Genomic DNA, 17,116 nt, shown 5'->3' on the forward strand with positions numbered 1-17,116 from the left:
CGTTTCCTCACTGGATTATTTGTTTTTTGGGTGTGGAGTTTGGTGAGTTCTTTATAGATTTTGGATACTAGCCCTTTGTCCGGTATGTCATTTGCAAATATCTTTTTGCATTCTGTCAGTTTCCTTTTAGTTTTGCTGATTGTTTCCATTGCAGTGCAGAAGCTTTTTATCTTCATGAGGTCCCAATAGTTCATTTTTGCTTTTAATTCCCTTGCCTTTGGGGATGTGTCAAGTAGGAAATTGCTGTGGCTGAGGTCAGAGAGGTGTTTTTCCTGCTTTCTCCTCTAAGGTTTTGATGGTTTCCTGTCTCACATTCAGGTCCTTTATCCATTTTGAGTTTATTTTTGTGAATGGTGTAAGAAAGTGGTCTAGTTTCAACTTTCTGCGTGTTGCTGTCCAGTTCTCCCAGCACCATTTGTTAAAGAGACTTTTTTCCATTGGATGTTCTTTTCTGCTTTGTCAAAGATTAGTTAGCCATACTTTTGTGGGTCCAATTCTGGAGTCTCTATTATATCCATTGGCCTATGTGTCTGGTTTTGTGCCAGTACCATGCTGTTATTTATTTTTGAGAGGGAGAGACAGAGTGTGAGTGGGGGAGGGGCAGAGAGAGAGGGAGACACAGAATCTGGAGGCTCCAGGCTTTGAGCTGTCAGCACAGAGCCCGATGTGGGGCTCAAACTTACGAACTGTGAGATCATGACCTGAGCTGAAGTCAGTCGCTTAACCAACTGAGCCACCCAGATGCCCTTAAAAAACGTTTTTAATGTTTATTTATTTTGAGAGAGAGAGAGAGAGAGAAAGGGAGAGAGCGAGCGCATGAGATGGGGAGGGGCAGAGAGAGAGAGAGAGAGGGAGACACAGATTCCAAAGCAGGCTCCAGGCTCTGAGCTGTCAGCACAGAGCCTGACTTGGGGCTTGAACTCATGAACCATGAGATCATGACCTGAGCTGAAGTCAGACACTCAACTGACTGAGCTGGCCAGGCGCCCCTATTTTTTTTTGTTGTTGTTGAGAAAGACAGAGTGTGAGCAGGGGAGGGGGCAAGGAAAGAGGGAGAATCTCAAGCAGTCTCTTCACTGTCAGCACAGAGCCTGATGTGGGGCTTGGACTCAAAAACAAAGAGATCATAACCTGAGCCGAAATCAAGACTGGCATGCTTAACTGACTGAGCTACCCAGGCACCCTGCCCCCTCTGTATTTTTAATGTTAGAATTGTTTGGGGTCATTGGCTCCACCATATCTCCAGGGAGGGAAGCCTGACCATTGTTTCTGAGGTAGGGGCTGAGGAGGCATTCCTCTGTGATTCTGTCATCTTCCTGTCACTGTTGTGTATGGCTTCCTTCCTTCAGTTACTTGGGAAGGAATAGGCACATTCAGCCCTGTCATCGTTGCCTATGCCTGGGCGATGAGAGTTTCCTTCATGGGGCCCCTAGTTGCTGAACACATGTGTGCTTCTTGGCCTTGCCTGTCCCCGTACCACCACCTCTTCTCGCACATACGCAGCTCATGAGTGGGTGTCACCATCAGCTTTTTCTTCTCTTTTTTAAAAGATTTATTTGTTTTGAGAGAGAGAGCATGCAAGGGAGGGAAGGAAAGAGAGGGAGAGAGAATCCCAAGCAGGCTTTGCACTCTCAGAGTAGTTACCTAGCAGTATGTGAGCAAGGGTTGATTGAGATCGCCCTGGGGCTTTCAGAAAGCTTGATCAGTGGTGCTGTGCCTCCTTTTGAGGTTTCCCCAGGCTCTCTGTGAGTCAGGTTCTCTTTCTTGTGCCCCAGGGTTACCGAAAGTTTCCTCGTTGTAGGTCTGCTTGGGGCGGTGCGTTCTACCCACTGGACACGGTGTGAGTCCTATTGGTTGTCACCTCTCATCTCTTCTTCCTGGGCTGCTCCCAGCTGGTCCCTGTGCTGACCAACACCTCTTGTCTGGTAACCGGACTTCACTTCAGCAGGAAGCTCTGGCTGGAGAAGATGGGCTTAAGTGGCCAGCTGCCTTGGAGAAGTGGGAACTGAGGATACAAACATGTTTTCTTGGGACAGATAAGATAACTTTGTGCACATAAAGATGTTATCTGTCTAGACTCGAATATAATGCAGTGTACTATTGATTGCATAAAAAAACATTAGTTTTTACAACTTTGTAATGATTTTAGATTCAGGCATAGCCAGGCCAGGCTCTTAGAATTGTGGCTCTGGGATCTTCTGTTAGCTAGCCTCCTTTTTTCTTTCCTGGCCCACCGGCCCCTGCATATTGGGGTATTTGGACCCAAGTCTTCTGAGTGTTCCTTCTCAGCCCCCTGGGGTCTGGGAATGCCCTTTTTCTCAGATCCCTCTCTCATGTATGGATATTCCCCTTCCTCTCAGAAACTCATTCTCCATCCTTGACTGGGTATGTCACCACCCCGCTTTATGCAGACCCAACTCATTTGGACACCCCTCTTTTACTTGTCTCTGTAGCCCATTATAGAAGCTTATCTCTGGTCCTCAGAATCCCAGGGCTCTGTGCTCATAGGAAAGGATCCGTACGACAGCGATGTATCAGCCTTTGCCTCCTCTAGGGGAGTCTGCTTTGTCTCTCTCTGCACTGACAGTCCTTTGTGACTTCCTGTGGACAGCCTTCCCTGGAGCACAGTGATCCCAGCTTCGGGCCTCTGGTCCTGGACGCCCCATCACTGTTAATGGTAGCATCTCTCTTTCCTTCTTCCTCTTTAGCCTCGACATTGAGCACCCAGGAGCCCGGCTGGAAAGATGATTTCCGGAGCCCCAAGGATGCTCTCTAAAGGGTGCTCTCTATCTCCATAACAACACAGTGCCCTCCCAGGCCTCTCCTTCACCTCAGCCTTCTGCGTTTAGTGGCCTCCATTCATGTGGCTGTCTTGCCCATGCTGCCACTGTGCTGCTCTCTCCTGGGTCAGCGGGCAGGCTCTCACTCCTCTGGTCCTTACTTGGACCCCCCACTTGAACCCGTGGCTTCAAATGTATTGCATCCAGAAAGCCTCTCTGAACCAAGGTCCCTGCATGTCCCCTCAAGGATCCCGAGTGCCAGTGTTTATTATTGGATCCATTTGATTGTTCTTACTGTGGGCTCCATGTCGGTTGGCCCTGGGTTCAGAGACAGTTTTGGGAAAATGGTGGTTGAACAGGAGAATGGATACGTGGTGAAGCTTGGGAAGGTGTGCTGGTTGTGGGCAGAGCTAAGGACCCTGTCCCCCTCCTGGACCTCCCAAAGCTGACTGCATGGGGCTGGCCCCACACGTTGTGTGTCTCTTGAAGTAGCCTCTGTTCAGGCTGCTGAGGAGGGAACGGGCAGGACACAGTAGAGATGAAAACTTCTGCCACCACCTGTCTGGGGCCGGTCTTGTTGCCGGCTACATCTTTGCTATCCCCCTCTCCTCCAATCCGAGCGCCTGCTATCTTGGGGCTTGTGAGGACAAAAGAGATGACCAGAGTGTGTGCGGGGAAGAGCCCAGCCTCTGCAGGCAGCAAGCAAGCTGACAATTGCAATCTGCTCTCTACCCAGAGTTTTTGGGTTCCAGTGCATTTTCTCTTTCCTGAGGGGACAGGGCAGACCCCAAATCTTGAGGGCTCTTCTGGGCAGCTGGCTTTGGAGGTTAGGGTTAGTGGGCTGTGCCATCAGGGGGTTTGTGAGGTCACGGGCCTGGAGCACCTGTGGCTCTGACTTTTGTGGAGATGGGTACCACAGGTACCCTCGGGTTCAGTGGTTTAGTGGTTGAGAGAGTGTATTTTGGCTTTATAGACTTGAATTTGAATCTGGCTCTTTTGCTCTGAGCTTTCATTTCCTCTTCTATGAGTTGGGGATAACACCAACCCTTGCCTTGTGTAGATAATGGTAACTTTTATAAGTGGTTCTCGGGCACCTGAGTGACTCAGTTGGTTGAGCATCCGAATTCGGCTCAGGTCATGATCTCACGGTTCATGAGTTGGAGCCCCACATTGGGCTCTGACAGCTCGGAGCCTGGAGTCTGTTCTGGGTTCTGTGTCTCCTGCTCTTCCTTCCCCTCCTGTACTCACTCACTCACTCACCTCTCTCTTTCAAAGATAAAAAAAAAATTTAAAAATTTATAAACAAAACAAAAACTGGTTCTTATTATTGTTTATTGCAGTGTCTGGCACATAGCAAGTTATTCTTCCAAGAGAGAAGATGAGCATCATCACATCGTCTTGTTTATGTCATTGTGATGATTAACTTTATGTGTCAACTTGGCTGGATCATGGTGCCCAGATAGATACTTGGTCAGACACTCTTCTAGGTCCTTCTGTGAAAGTAGTTATTGTCACTAGGTTATCATTTAAAGCAGTATACTTTGAATAAAGCAGGTATCCTCTGTTGTGTGGGTGGGCCTCATGTAATCAGTTAAAGGCCTTAAGATAGGAGACTGACCTCCCCAGAAGAATTCAGCCAACAAATGGCCTTTGGACTCAAACTACAAGCCTTCCCTTGGTCTCCAGCTGACAGCCTACCCAGCAGATAGATAGATAGATAAATAAAGCTCTCTCTCCTTCTTTCCCCCACCTACATGCGTGCGTGTGCGTGCATGCGCACACACATACACAAACACACCCATTATTGGTTCTATTTCTCTGGAGAATCTGCACTCATAGTCATGGGGCAGTGGACACGGAACTCACCAAGGGCAAGAATCATGTCTTCTTTGTCAAGCCCTCTTTCCCCCGTACCTAGCACAGTGCTAGCCCATGGCAGGTGCTCTGCCCTGGTAACTTGGTGATTACTGAGCACTTTATATGTTCTACCTCCTAGCTGCAAAGTCTACCTCAATGAGAACCAAGAGTTACTGGAGTCAAGTGTGTGAGTTAGAGGTAGAGACTGTGGCAAGTTGTGCAAGTCTCCCAGGGCAGGTGAAGAGAAGTTTTGATCCAGATGTTGGTTGTACATTTGGAGACCCGAAATTTGAACATGGGGGAAGGGACTACCATGTTCAAGGGCCTGCCTTTGCTCAGCAGCACTTCGGAGCAGGCCAGAGGAGAGGCCGTTTCCCTTGGCCCTTCCAGAACCTGCTGTGGTGATGGGGAATGGGGAGAACCATGTGCGTGGTCCTGCCTTAGCCCCTTCTCGCTTCACCAGCTGCACAGAGACTGGCAGCAACAGACGGTAACTTTTCTCAAGTTTTATTGTAAAATCCTCCGAAAAAGAGCATTTACATTGACAATACTTGATGATAATTTGTGAATCGTCTTTATATCAAGTGGTACTGCAGTTACACGGTGTGTTCAATACTGTGCAATACGTTAAAGTAAACACAAACTTATTTCAAATGCCAGGTATGGTTACTGTGTTGGTACAAAGTTCTAAAGTTGATGTATTAAAAATAATTTATATATATCGTATAAACAAGGAAAAATTCACATGTATCGTAAGTACAGGAGGCCTTTTGAGAAATACTGGTGATTACAGAAAATAGATTTTGGTGTCTACACAACTGCTCAAAATAATATATCTGCCTTGATGTAAGAGCTCTGAAAGTTTTCTGAGGCGGGGGAGGAGGAGAATCTTAATGGGACAAAGGGTATGCATGTGACTTCGTATCTTGAGGGCCATTCAGCTACACTATAGCATGAAACACTGTGTGTGTGACCACTGCAGCAACACTCCATGGCCACTTCTGTTTTGAGGCCATCTCACAGGGCCTTCAGAAAGTGTGAGCAGGAGGGGGAACTGTGGGGGGGTTACGGGGCCAGGCCAGAAATGGGGGCTGCCCAGCCACAGGGGCTGCTGTGGGGTCTGGGGTGGTGGCTTATGGACCTGTCATCCTGCACCTCTGAAGCAGCTGAAGTATCTTAACTGACTCTTAAACGGATGGCAGATGTCACGCTGGGCAGCAGACAAGGGTTTGGATTTAGGGAATTTTCTCTAAAAGAGAAAGCACTTGGGCCCCGTGATCAGCAGAGACTAGTTGAGCTTCTTTACAAATGAAGCTCTGATCTTGGCAGGCAGCTGTGTTCACCACTATACCACCAACGACCGCCGTGAAGCTCTGATCTTGGCAGGCGAATGTGGTAACTATGGAAACTCGCTAGGACGCTCCGATCTTGAAGAGTGTGTCCCCAAAGGGCAGCATTCTCTGATCCTGCCCTGGTGACATGTGGAGAGGCCACCATGCTTGGGGTAGGGGCGAATCAACAGTTAGCGCTTTGTGCAGTGCAGGCTAAGCCTTCTAGAGCCCTCTGGGGGATGGTCCACCTTCTCTAGGGCCACAGGGGAAACAGATGGTCCCATATTGGTCAAGATGAGCTTGGAAAGGGTGTGTGTGTGTGCGTGCGTGTGCGTGTGCGTGTGTGTGTGAATTGTGGGTTTGTCCAAGAAAAACAAAAAGTACAGGTTCAACACTTTGGTGCCGGCTCAGGAAGCCTCACTCTCAGTTTTGGAGGCCAATTCCTGCTCTTCCCATACTTTCTATAATTTCACACACTGTGTTTGGTTTAATCCCCACTGCTTCCTACAGCTCCAGAGGATGTGTGAGACCATGCTTGCTGGGCTCCTGCTGCCCGCTGTGTGGCTGTGCCTAAAGCCTGCAGGCCTGCATAAGATGCTCAGATTCTCAAGTAACTTGGCAGGTAATCTGGTGAAGAGAGAAGCAGGAAGTGGCCTGTGCTGCATGAGGGATTTGGGGTCCTGTAGTCAGACCTCGAGAATAGGCACCATGTATTTTCTCCTTTGAATCTTTTAAGCCGCTCTCTACTCTGTAATCTCTATGATTTTGGACAGAAGCCATGGCAGCTAGTAACTTTGTCAAACAAAACTCCTCTGCCTCTGTGCTCCTCTGGGAGCAAATAGTAGTATGTGGCCCTGGGAGTGACTTCTTACTTGGACTTCCAAAGCTAGCTAGCAGCATGGGCAAAGGCCATTGTGGGGAGCTGGTGTGACAGTAAGGTCAGTTGTCCCTTGAACTGTAGGAGCTGTGGCACAGCACACGTGCAGGAGACCTGAAGCATAGGAGGGGAGCCAGAAAGGCTGAGAGTGAAGTGGGAAGGAGGGAGGTGTGGCTTGGGCCCTCTAAGGGACGAAGCTTGGCTGAGACGTCATGGTCTCTATTCCTGTCTGACAGTTTCTGTTTGACAACAGTTGACTTCTCTGACACCTGTGAGCTTGCTCTGGTCTTGGTTACCTCGTTTGGAAGGTCTGCGAGCTAGACTGTGGAGGTTGTGATTCTGGGCGGCCAAGGGCTGTGTCCCAGTGGGTTCTGACTGCACGTGGAACAGGACCTGGGGTTCTGGGTGGGCAAGGACAGCAAAGGATTTCATGTCATTGTTGTTGGCCCACGTCACTGTCCAGCTTCCTGGGTGGGGGCAGCTGTCAGAGGAGCTGGGTACAGGGAGGAGAAGGTGAGGTAGACCAGTAGTGCACGGGAGGGAGGGCAAGTGGCCTCAGCAATCCAAGGGGCTTGGTTCTGGAGAGAAGGGCCCAGGACAGGGCTGTGGGATTTGGTGATGAGGGTGGTTCAGCATCCACGGTGTCTGAATGAAACACACAGTGAGAAATGAATTGATGATGTTGCAGCCCCTGGTAGAAAAATACAGCGAGAATGGATCTGTTGCACATCTCTGTTCTGGATTCTCCTTTAGTTCACAGGTTATTGGTCAACAGAAAAGAAGGTGTGGCCACACAAAACCAACTTCAGGCTGCTCTCCTAAATGGAGCCTCAGCAATTAGGTTCCCTAGGTCAACAGGCAGTTCTCTGCTTTTTTCAGGGTTAAGAGCTATCCTCGGGAGCCCTCCTTGGAGCTGGGAGCCCTTTTCTGCACAGAGCAGTGGGAAAGACAGCAGGTGGCAGGGGTGAGGTGGGAGGGGGCATGCAGGGGCTGAGCTTCTGTCTCTGTTCACGATGCGTCTAGATTCAAGTTTCTGCATCTTGTGGTTGGGGATTAGTGGTTGGCCCCACCCACACTTCACAGGTCCTTCCAGCTACTTCCAGGGGCTTGGGGAAGGTATAGTGAGACACTTGAATTGACTGGGAGACCTAGGGAAGAAGCTTGGGCCAGCCCCAGGCAGAGTTTGTTGGGCAGGATTGCTGGGGTGGGGATGGTGGCATTTGCCACACAGCACGTTGTCCACACCCAGGTATCCTGTGCAGATGGTCCGTGTGGCCACCTGCAAGCAGACACTTCCCTCTTACTACTACCACTTGGTAGAAGGCTGGGCAGGCTTTCAGACCCACTGCTTCCATGCAGGGTTTTGCTCACTGGGGCGGAAGGAACACCAGCCCCTCCATTTCAAATCCTTAATATCAGCAAAGGTGTAGGTTATTTGTGAGTTGTTATGAAAAAAAAATACTATGTTGAATTTTTGTGAAATTAATTTTATTTCAAAATTCAGTAAATTTTGAAATAGTTCATTATGAACGTGTCATTGTTAAGATGAAGTGCTTCTTTAAAGTGAAGTATCGGTTGTTAGGTGATCTTGTGTGTTTGTCAGAGGGCTGCGGCTGGGTCGGCAGCAAGGCTCACCTGCTGTGGTAACTTTTTACACCAGTGACTTTGGGACCGTGTTCCTCTGAGCTTCTGGGGCTGGAAGGGGGGTGGGGGCAACCTGGCCAGCCTTTCCTCTGCCTCCCACCCAGCAGTTCGGCTGGTTGCTGTGATGAAAAAGCATTTACTCTCTTGCCTTTGTGAATGTGCAGATTGCACTGTTTTCAGGCCTACGAATCCCTGCTCTGATTCAACAGTGTGTGGAATGCTGGCCCCGAGCCCTAAGCTGGCATCTCCAGTTAATTGCACAGTGAGTTAGCCAGAGGCAGAAATGCTTTTCAGACATACTTAGAAACAGAAGGAATGAGGCAAAGGAACGGATGCTGCAGTCTCCCAGATCACAAGGCCTGCTGGGATTGGACTGGTCTTTGACTTAGGAACCCATGACCCCGAGGGGCTGATGTCCTGACCTGGTAGGTGGTAGGCTCTTCCTCAGGTAGGCTCAGACTTTCTCCGCCAGGGGTTGCCATCATCTGGAAGATTTTTCCAAAGGGAGAAGTTGGTGAAAGTGGAGAACTGCAGTGATAAATGTGGAAGTCTGGAAGTGAATGTGTCAAGAGATTGGGGCAGGAAGAAGAAAGGGTGAGAGGTGTCACCCATCCATCCCAGCTCTTGGGAAACTGAGTATGCGGCTTTTGAAGTCCATCCTTTCAACCTGTAGCTACAGCTCAAGTACATGTAACGAAATCTAAAGTATGCATGTACATACCTAGGCACACTCTTGGGAGTTGGAGGGGACAGGTGTTGGATGGACCAAGATATGTGAGACAATAGGACTGGCTGATTTCAGGAAATCAAGTTGGGGTCAGGTAGGTTGGGCATTCAGGTGAGTGTGCAAGGGAGCTGTATTTACAGCAAGGCAGGGTCTGTGTCTTCCTTTCCCTGAAAGCAGCCAGTGATCAGAGCGGGAAAAGCATGGCCATGTTGGCAGGTGAAGCAGTCTGCCCTAGGTGAGGTGTCCATGATGAGACCATCTCTTCCAACTTCACGTGACTTGAAAACCGATCATTCAGGCCAGAAACCATACAAGTGTGTTTTGGTGAATGAGGTGAGGGAGAAGGGGTGTGCCGGGAGCCCCAAAGCTGACATTCTCCAACATGAGCTGTCTTCCCGGGGCCAGCTGGGTTGTACTCCCTCGATGCCCTCCTGACAGCCCAGCATTGTCTGAGATATTTGGGAATCATGAAGCATTGGCAGCCCACACCCTCCCGCCACTGGCCCCCCCCCTTCCCTCTGCCTTCTGATTGTGGGTTTTTCAGTGTGTATTATTGGGGACAGAAGGGTCCACGTGTAAGAAAAGACTGAAATGTGCTGTGCCGTGATGATGCAATGACGGGCATGCTAGAGCTGAGTGCAAGGGCCACGGGCAGAAAAGAAATTGATTTTTGAAAGGGATCGCCTACAGAAGCCACTTGGACCCCACACGTGTCTTTGTGTTGCACCAGGAGGTCACTCTTCTGTAGGCCGCCCCCGTGGCAAGCCCAGTCTGCTCTGAATCTGGGGAACTGGGCCCGGCTCATAAAACATCCCCGTTCAGTGGTAAAAAGCAGGCACACAGGGTTTGTCCTGGTCTCTTTGCGTCCCGGCCCAGAACAAAGTCTTTGCCACTGTGGTGACTAGATCTGTACTCAGGGTGTCCGTGGTATAGAGGACCGTTATTCCTGGATGATCACTGTTCTTTCTGGGTGTGGGGTGGTGACTCTCAGAGACTTGGCCTAAGGCAGGGACGAACAGAGCGGACCTCGGAGAGCATCTTTCTGCTTACTAGCATTTGAGATTATAAAAAATTATCTTTTAATCAAAATTTCCAAAATAAAGTAAGTGATTTCCCCATCCCCCAAGACGCAAGAAGTCTGGCTGGATCTCCCTCAGGCTTACACCAAGTCACATGGAAAAAAAGCATGAAGCGGCTGCGCAGGAGAAAAGAAGGTCCGGAATGAGGGCAGACGTGGCTCTCATGCCTGGAGCGAAAGCCAGGGCTCGCACTGAGTTTCCAGGCCCGGCTTCGGGGCCACTCCATCGGGGGGAGGTGGGCTGGACCCAGCTGTGACGGACAATGAGTACATGAAGGCAACCGACACAAGTGTCAGCCTGGAAAGCAGGAGCTCTTGGTTCCGCAGCGTTCCCCAGGAAACATGGCGTGTAGCTGGGCACAGAAATGATTCCTTTACACAGCAGCGTGTGTTCTCACCGTAGCTCAAGGCATAAATCATACTTCCCAACGAAAAACCCCAATCTGGTTAGCAGCGCATACCTTATACTAGGAAACTTGCAAGGAGGCCAGTGTTGAACCACAGAGCGGATACAGGTTTTGCTTTTGTCCGTGAAAATGTACAGGGCGCCTGCTTGGGGCTGCGGTGTGAGGACTCGGCGGTGTTTGGTGGCCCAGGGCTCTGCCCCGGGCTCCTTCATACCTCGCCCACCCACACCACTGTGGTCCCCCGCTTTACGCCCGACACCTCACACCGCAGAGCGTTTTGTCTCCCGTTGACGAGAAACAGCGACTCTTGGGCGGGGATGAGCAGGAACTGTCCGAAGAGCCCGCTGTCCCTCACGATCCTGCGGGGCCCTCCCCAAGGCCATGCGGGCCCCGTGGGCGGCTCCTTCAAGTTCTTGAGCATGCCCGTCTTCCCCGTGGACAGCTCCAGGAACAGCAGGTCTGGCTCTGTCTCCAGGGGGGCGTAGATGTAGTACTGATCGCCGTGGGTGAAGGAGTGCTGGAAGGCCACGTCAGAGATGCCCTGGCTTATTTTCAGGCTAGAGAGAGTCTGGATCTCCCCCTGCAGCGTGATCTCCTGCACGTGCAGCTGGGGGCTGGTGGCAGCAGTGCTGACTACAAAGCGCCCGTCGGGGGACACGTGTGGGGTGCCAGTCACGTCCCCATTGGGGCCGAGCACGGAGTCCGTGACGCTGTCGAGCAGCAGCTGGGGGGCGGCAGAAGCGGGGCCATCCTGTTGGCACTGGATGAAGAAGTAGCCGCCCAGGTGGGTGTGGGCCATGGCCTGTGGCACGCAGCCGTGGCTCTGCAGGCTGATGGTCTTGAGCAGCACCAGTGTTTCCAGGTCAACTTTGTGAACTGCGGGCTCAGACTTGTTGAAGATGAAGCCGAACCTGCGAAGGGAAGAACTGAGGTCAGGAGGGGCTCTGTCATTCCTCTAAAGGATTGCATCCATTCTCTTCCCTTTATCCTAATCCTTCAGTGCGCTAACAGCTTCTTAATTAGATGTACCATCCTGCAGGGCCTGGCTTCTTCAGTCATTCATCTACGAGGTGAAAATGAAGGCAGCCGCATTACAAATGCTCCTCGATTTCTGCTCTCATAACACGCACTCATCTCTAGAAATGGTAAAGGAGGAGCATAAAAGTGCCGTCAATAGCTTCTCCCTTTGGGATGCCTTCACATCAGCTCCCCTGAGGCCTGCTGCCAGCTGGGAAGTGGGGGCCTGTGCCTGGAGGGAAAAGAGCCCCTGATCGCCTGCCAGGAGGAGGACGGCAGAGGTGGGCTTGCTGCTACTGTCCTCTGGACTAATCAGATTCTGAGCAGGCCCCGCAAGCCAACTCGCTTCCTCCAGCGCTCCCTCCCCCGGGGGGAGAGGAAGGTGGAGGGGCAGCCTCTCCTGTGTCGGTTATGATCCCTGATCCCCTGGGGGAGGAAGCTTGGGCAGGGGGGAGCTGAGGACAGCTTTTACCTTTGCAGCCAGATGGCCTTGGTGTGGCCTTGCTGCCCTGCCCACTGCAGAGCCCGGTGTGTGGACGGCCTCTTAGAGCCTCTGCCATGAGGAAGAGGGCAGTTCCTTCTGAGGGCTTTTGGGAGGACTGGATCAAAGCTTGAGGGGAAGGGCCCAGCAGGCGGTAGCCGCTCACATCTGGGCTTGGTGAAATTCCCCTCTGGGGGTGGGTGGCAAGCTGCCAGAAGGCCTGACCCCAGGCAGGACTTGGCTTTGACCTGAGAGCCTCTGCCTCAATCGCTGAGAGAGGCCTTTTGGTGCTGTGGATGCCTATGGGAAGAAGAGAAACATCTCCTCCACACTTCTCTTTTGAATACCTGAGTCTCTGAGTGGGGGAAATGCCCACTTAAAAGCATCTTTAAAGCATTCTTAAAGATATCAAGCATGGAAAGAGCATGAAACTCTGGTAAAGAACTTGAATGTAAAACGCCACACCCAGGTGCCGCAGAGCCTGTAAATGTGCTAGACTCCCGCCTGAATTCAGCTTCTTTGGGGGTTTTTCACCCTTGAGCAACCACCAGAATCTTAGAGGCTCCTCCCAGGTGCTGTCTACACGGTAGGGTTCATAAAGGAGCTGTTTTCTTTCTTGGGCTTGGATCAGTGGGTGGGCCTAGTTTTGCAAGTCCAGCTTCAATATATAACAATGAGTCCTTTCTTCCTGGAGAAAGGGACTTGATGTCACACAAAAGAAAGGCACGACCTTCCGGTCTCTGTGACTTTATAAAGGGGCAGGCTGAGTCTTCTGCAGTGGTGACTTTACAGTAGGTGTTAGGGGTTGTCTGAAATGAACAGGCAGGGGGAACAGCCAGGTTGAGCTGAGGTTTGCAGGTGAGACCATAGGCCACCATTTTTAGGCTGTTCTGGATGGTTCTGGATGTTCTGGCTGTTCTGGATGAACAAGAGGCCTTGTTCCCTGGCTGGCCCTCTCCATGGCTGCTCTGGGGGCTTCTGGAAAACCCATGGGCAGTGGGCAGCAGAGAATAAGGAACTAAAAAGAGACTTGGCCTCGTATTTCATCTGACTCTTCCTGGATGTGTAAACTTGGCCTCTGTTTTAACTTCTCTAATCCTTGGTTTCTGCATGTGTAAAAAGGGGTCAAGACCACTTCTACTAGTTTCTTTGTGTCTAACAAGGAGAGGGTGGCCCATTAACCACTATTGTTTCCTTTTCTCTATAGTCCTCACCTTGAGGATGAGACTTTCTGTCCTCAGTGGGCCTCTGAGGGCCATAGGAGCTTGGTGCCTTCCTTAACTAAGGCACTTAAGGACTAGTGATGGGTCCATTCCTGTCCCCTCATGATGGAGCCCAAGGCCAGCTCAGGATGAGTGACAGAGACACAGAAGGAGCAGGTCTCATAGTGGGCAAATGCACCACATGCCGGGCTGAGTTGGATTATGGGGGCTCCTTAGGGCATCGTGGGCCTGTCTCACCTGATATGGTTGATGATGAGGTTTGTTGGAGGAATGAAGAAGTCATCCACTCCTGCAAACGGTGTGTGGATAAGGTGCTGGCCCTGGCCGGTGCTGGCTTCTGTGATCACCTATAACACAGAGGGAGGGTCCTTGTGAGGGCCCACCCAGGTAGGGGTGGGAAACCTGGAACCACCTTTGCATGCTGGTAAGGCCCCTCAGCAGACAGGCTACTTCAGAGAGAGATGCCCCCAGTGTGAGAGAGAGGGGCAGGAGCAGAGCAGGGACTCCCCCTTTGGGGGAGAGGGGCAGTACAGGTATGGATGCCTGAATCACTCCCTCCTGTGCAGGCAGGTCTGACCCAAAACTGGGCCCACACATCACCAGCCCCTGATGGCACAGTGGGGACTATGTTGGAGCTTCTGAGAGATGTCCTCAGAAGAGAAAGATCACTCTGCTCAGAGACCACTTCCCCTACAACTGAGAATCCCATCTTCTCAGCACCCAGGCCACCCTGGGAAGAGAGGGAGTGAGCTTTTCAGTCATGAAAATGTTAAATGGTGCAAGTATTTACTGCTTCCTTATTTTCCTTTGATGACAGGTGCGTGGGCCCATTTGTTGGGCATCTCTATCATAGACTGCTCACAGAGGTGTTCTATGGGAATTGTGACTCCATGGTTTATTGGAGAAAGCAGGAATCCTGCAGAAATGCCATTCAAAGATGCTGCTCAAGCCATTTAGATGCCTTGCAGTTAGAATGCTGGGGATGGGGTCTAGTTGCACAACGGACCTGCTGTGAGAAATCAACAGTCAGGCCCCGTGTTTTGTACACATTGGTAGTGACAGAGCATAGCTGCCTCTGTTTCCCTTTCTTCTTCTGTACCACTTTCTCTGTGGGGTTGGCAGGAGGCAGCCGGAGCCATTCTCTGCTGTGGACAGTTCCTGCTGGGCCTGTGTCAGGGAAGGGCACGGTGGCAGGGCAGAACAGAGGCGAGTGATGTCGGAGATTAGGTGGGAAGAGAGCAGTGTGGAGGTCCTGCCAGAAAGCCCGCTGTGGTCAGGTTGAGCACGTGTCTATCAGCTAACACAGCCTTGGGCATGGCCAGGCCAGAGACACCATGCTCAACAACCTGTGTCCCCTTTCCTTCTTCATGTGCTTGTCAGCCTCCAATTTCTAGGCCATTGCCCTGAAACGTGGGTGGCCCACAGCCAGATGAGGCTGAAGGCCCACAAGGTCAAGCCCAGACCCTCTGAGCAGGGGGGTGGGGGGGTGGGGGGGTGGGGGGGTGGCTAGACTGTGAACACAGAGCTGAGACACTTTCTCTGATCTTGATCATATGGCTGTGCTTACACGGTCCAGACTTCTGCAGCCTGAGGCTGAGGACAGTCTCTGTTGGGGCTTCGGTAACTCCTGTGGCTTGGAGTTCTGGATGCTTTTATCTTTTAAGAATAGGACTGCCTTCTGGCTCTTGCTTTTATGGGGAAACAAACAACACCTGGCCTGCCTCCTCAGGCAGGGTTGAAGTTTGAGTCTTTTCTGGATCATGCTTCCTGGGGGGTGGAGGTGGGAGGGGGTAAGCAGAGAGGATGCCGGACAGGAATGAGGAGGGCTGTGATTTTCAGCCTTGGGGCAGCTCTAAAGTTGTCACACCGCATTAGGTTATTTTTCTGTGATTTTTTAGAATGGCCAAATGATACTTCCATGGCAAGTCCATGGAAAAACACTCTTGGTACTGGGCATGAAAATATCAGCATTAGGAAACTGGATCATGGGAGTGTCTAGGGGAAAATGCCAGAGAATTCCAAGAAGCCACACAATCACTGCTTGATCGCAGGCCTGTCATTTTAGCTTCTAATAGAGATGGAAAATTACAGGCTGTCAGCGGTCAGTGTCATTCACGCTTCACCACTCTGACACCCTATATTCAGAGGTTACTTCATCAAAACGCAGTACCACGGGCCATTGAACTCATGTGGGTGTGACCGCCTCATTTGTCTGACGAGTTGTGAGTTCCTTCTTGGCCTTGCATCCTGGCACGTTCCCCCGCATGTTAGTGTCCAAAAGATAATTGTCCAACTCCTTAATTTTGCTGGCTCTGTGGGCTTGCTTCAGGAGCCCACATATGGAGACGTACATATGTGGCTAGATATCAGGAAATGTCACTTGATAGTTCACGTGGGGTCCTGAAGGCTGAGCATCTCTCTAAGAGGGTAGACAAAACCAGGTGAAAAGGGAGGCTCAGCTGGGGTGTGTGGGGGTCTGGGACTGGTGGGCCAAGGAGTGATACTGAGGATTCAGGAAGGTGCCCGCCAACACTGGCTGCTGAGGGAAGGGCTTCATGTATAGAAACACCTTCATGTAGTCCAAGCAAAGTTCTGTTTAACCAGTTCCTTAGTGTTGGGTATTGAAAAAGTTTTTGTCCATACCCATGGACAAAACTTCCATAGCCTTTGGAAGTCAAGTTGCTGGATTCAAAAAAGCATTGTTTTGAGGCTTTTGGTTCTCCTTTCCAAATTGTGCACCCCAAGGGCTGGGCCAGTTGACATTTCCAGGAGTTTTTGCGAGTAGTGGTTTCTTTAACCCTAGCCCATAGGGATGAAGGTAGGTTTATTCAATGTGGTCCCTTTCTTGTTACAGTGCAATGCCCAGACTCTGCACTTGGGATGCTGGACGTTGTGACCTAATTCCTGATTGTAATAGTTGTGTTTGGCCATTTAGGCAAACTTTGCTCTTGGTTTTTGGGAAATAGGGATCATTATATTTAAGAAATTGCCTTTTTGTTCGTGTTTTTAATTATTTCATTGAGAATGTCTGCTGTATTTAATTCAGTGCCTTTTCAGGATTTATTGAAAATAAGTTTTTTTTCCCCCTTTTGTTAAGAGAATGTTGACTGATTTCCTGAGAGTGAACCATCATCGTATTCTGGGACTTTGTTCCCTGCATTTAGATGCACTGCTGGACTCTGTTTTTAATACCATGTTTAGAATTTTGCTTCTGTATTCCTAAGTGACATTAGCCTACAGCTTTGTTTTTTTTACACAATTTTTAGTCAATTTTCATAATTAAAATTTGCTGGCTATTTAAAACAAAGAAGCTGCACATTATCCTCCCTGTGGTCCGAGATAGTTAAATAATATTAAAAATATATTTTGAAGGTTTGATAAAATTCAACTGTTTTTCTGTGGTAGCTCTTCAATCTTTAAAAAAACCCTGTAATTATTATTCTATTATGGGCTTCTGTTAGGTCAGTGTTTACTCCCAGCGTGGGGCTTACACTCATGACTCCGAAATCAAGAGTTGCATGCTCTACTGATGGAGCTGGCCAGGTGGCTACATTTTGTAAGCTATCATCCACTTATTTTAGGTTTTAAAATTTGCTGCCCCAGAGTTGCCATGTATTAATTTCCAGTTATTTTTATCCTCCTGTATCTGCAGTAATACTCCTTTTCTCATGCCTCATTTTATATATTCGTTCTT

General features: G+C 50.2%; 1 protein-coding gene across 1 annotated transcript; it reads right to left on the reverse strand.

The window, feature by feature from the left end:
* Positions 1-10,274: 10,274 nt before the first annotated feature.
* On the reverse strand, positions 10,275-13,077 carry FSTL4 (follistatin like 4). Its single transcript, XM_049648869.1, has 4 exons — positions 12,930-13,077; positions 12,191-12,499; positions 11,832-11,976; positions 10,275-11,612 (listed from the first exon to the last, which is right to left on the reverse strand). The coding sequence occupies exons 1-4, from the start codon at positions 13,075-13,077 to the stop codon at positions 10,910-10,912; spliced, it is 1,305 nt and encodes a 434-aa protein (XP_049504826.1). The 3' UTR covers positions 10,275-10,909.
* Between the last annotated feature and the right edge of the window lie 4,039 nt (positions 13,078-17,116).

The sequence above is a fragment of the Panthera uncia genome, assembly GCF_023721935.1.
Source record: "Panthera uncia isolate 11264 chromosome A1 unlocalized genomic scaffold, Puncia_PCG_1.0 HiC_scaffold_17, whole genome shotgun sequence".
Taxonomy (NCBI): Eukaryota; Metazoa; Chordata; class Mammalia; order Carnivora; family Felidae; genus Panthera; species Panthera uncia.